The following is a 1,594-nucleotide window of genomic DNA, read 5'->3' on the forward strand; positions in this document are numbered from 1 at the left end:
GCTCTCCCCTGAGCTTCTCCTGCAGGCCAACAAGGCCTCGGAAGCGCAAAGATTCTCTACAGTCGCCGAGTACTTCTCTCGAGGTCTCTTCAGCTGACCTCGGAAGTCAGCTGGGGAATGGCTGGAAGTTACTGGGGGTGGTAGGGTGTTTATTGGGGGGGTGGTACCTGATGAGCTGGGGCTCTGCTGAGGGCCTTTATTCATTTATTGTACATGGCCAAGCTGTTAGTCTTGTGGAAGGGAACTCAATCACTTGTCTCCTCCTCCTCCTCCTCCTTCTCCTCCTCCTCCTCCTCCTCCTCTCCTTCAGGTTCCAAGGCGCCTCTTCTTCGAGTCATTGTTCTGCCCAGCTGCGCTCTTGACCACGTTCCCTGTCTACCAGTCACTCTTCTCTCTCCTCCTCCTCTTCCCTCTTGCCTGTCATCGCCGGGCCCGTCACGTGCCTCGTTGCCTTGCCCAGCTCGCACTGAGCTATGAGGTTGCCGAAGCGGAGAGAGCAGAGAGTCTCGTGCGCTGAAGACTCGACGGGAGAAGCAGCCAAGATGACCTGCTGGACGTCAGGTGGAGGAGGCGAGGAGGAAAGGAAGAGGAGAGAGGAGGAGGAGCAACAGAGGAGGTGCAGGAGCAGGAGGGGAGCAGGAGGAGGAGACCAGGGCTTTGCCGTCGCCACTCAGACAAGGCTGAAGGAGGAACGTGAGCTTGGAGTTTCTGCTCGAAGTATCAGTGAGACAAGGCCAAAACTAAGAGGGGGGAAGATGCAAGAGGAAGAGGAGGAGGAGGAGGAGGAGGAGGAGGAGGAGGAGGAGGAGGAGGAGGAGCACCTGTAGGGAACATGCGCCTGTTTCTTTGCGATGGCTGACATCACATCCCCTAGCGCACTCAGCGACTTATTGATGCTCTGAGTCTCCTTGAGGCGATCCCCTGCCCCTTCCTTTCAGCTCTTGTCCTCCTCCTCCTCCTCCTCCTCCTCCTCCTCCCTCACTCCTTCCCTCCTGTCTTCTTTCCCGTCCTGATCCTTCTGTTCCCAACCTCTTCTGCTTTTCTCCTACTGCTGCTCCCCTCCTCCTCTCCCTCCCCCTCCTCGACCTGTCGCGTTCGACTTCGCCAGCCTTTCGCTTCCCGCAAGGTCGACCAGGTGGAGGCTGCCGCGAAGAGTCTGCCCGCGCTGCTCGTGCTTGGCGTTGATGCGGAGCTGAGGAGAAAGTGAGAAGAGGGAGGAAGGGAGGGAGGAAGGGAGGGGGAGCGAGAGAGAAGAGGGAGTAGGGAGGAGGGGGAAGGAGGAGGGGCGAGAGAGGAGAGGGAGGAGGGGGGGCAGAGGGAGAAGAGGGAGAGAAACAAGGGGAGGGGGAGGATGTGCAGGGAGGGTTCAGACCTGGAAGACTGTGTGGCTTCTGGAGGATCGTTCGTTCATGTCCGTCCCCTGCACAACAGACGATGAGTAGCAGATGAAAGAGAAACAGGAAGAGAAGGACAGGAGGAGGACAGGAGGAGGAGGAGTCCAGCAGCAGCAGCAGCAAAAGAAGAAGGAGGGAGCAGGTGCAGCAGGAGTCTGGAAGAAAGAGAAAGGAGGATATGGAGAGGAGAGAGGAGCAGG

At 58.4% G+C, this 1,594-nt stretch overlaps 1 protein-coding gene across 1 annotated transcript in view; it reads right to left on the reverse strand.

Annotated features, from left to right (window-relative positions):
• Positions 1–382: 382 nt before the first annotated feature.
• The window catches only part of GUITHDRAFT_78073 (hypothetical protein), a gene marked incomplete at both ends in the record, with an annotated part of 2,957 nt that continues 1,745 nt past the window's right edge, over positions 383–1,594 (reverse strand). Inside the window, 5 exons of the mRNA XM_005824347.1 lie at positions 383–547; positions 651–711; positions 822–921; positions 1,087–1,192; positions 1,373–1,549. Of these exons, the coding sequence (XP_005824404.1) occupies positions 383–547; positions 651–711; positions 822–921; positions 1,087–1,192; positions 1,373–1,549 (609 nt within the window). The remainder of the gene's footprint in view (positions 548–650; positions 712–821; positions 922–1,086; positions 1,193–1,372; positions 1,550–1,594) is intronic.

The sequence above is a fragment of the Guillardia theta genome (genome assembly GCF_000315625.1).
Source record: "Guillardia theta CCMP2712 unplaced genomic scaffold GUITHscaffold_95, whole genome shotgun sequence".
In the NCBI taxonomy this organism is placed as follows: Eukaryota; class Cryptophyceae; order Pyrenomonadales; family Geminigeraceae; genus Guillardia; species Guillardia theta.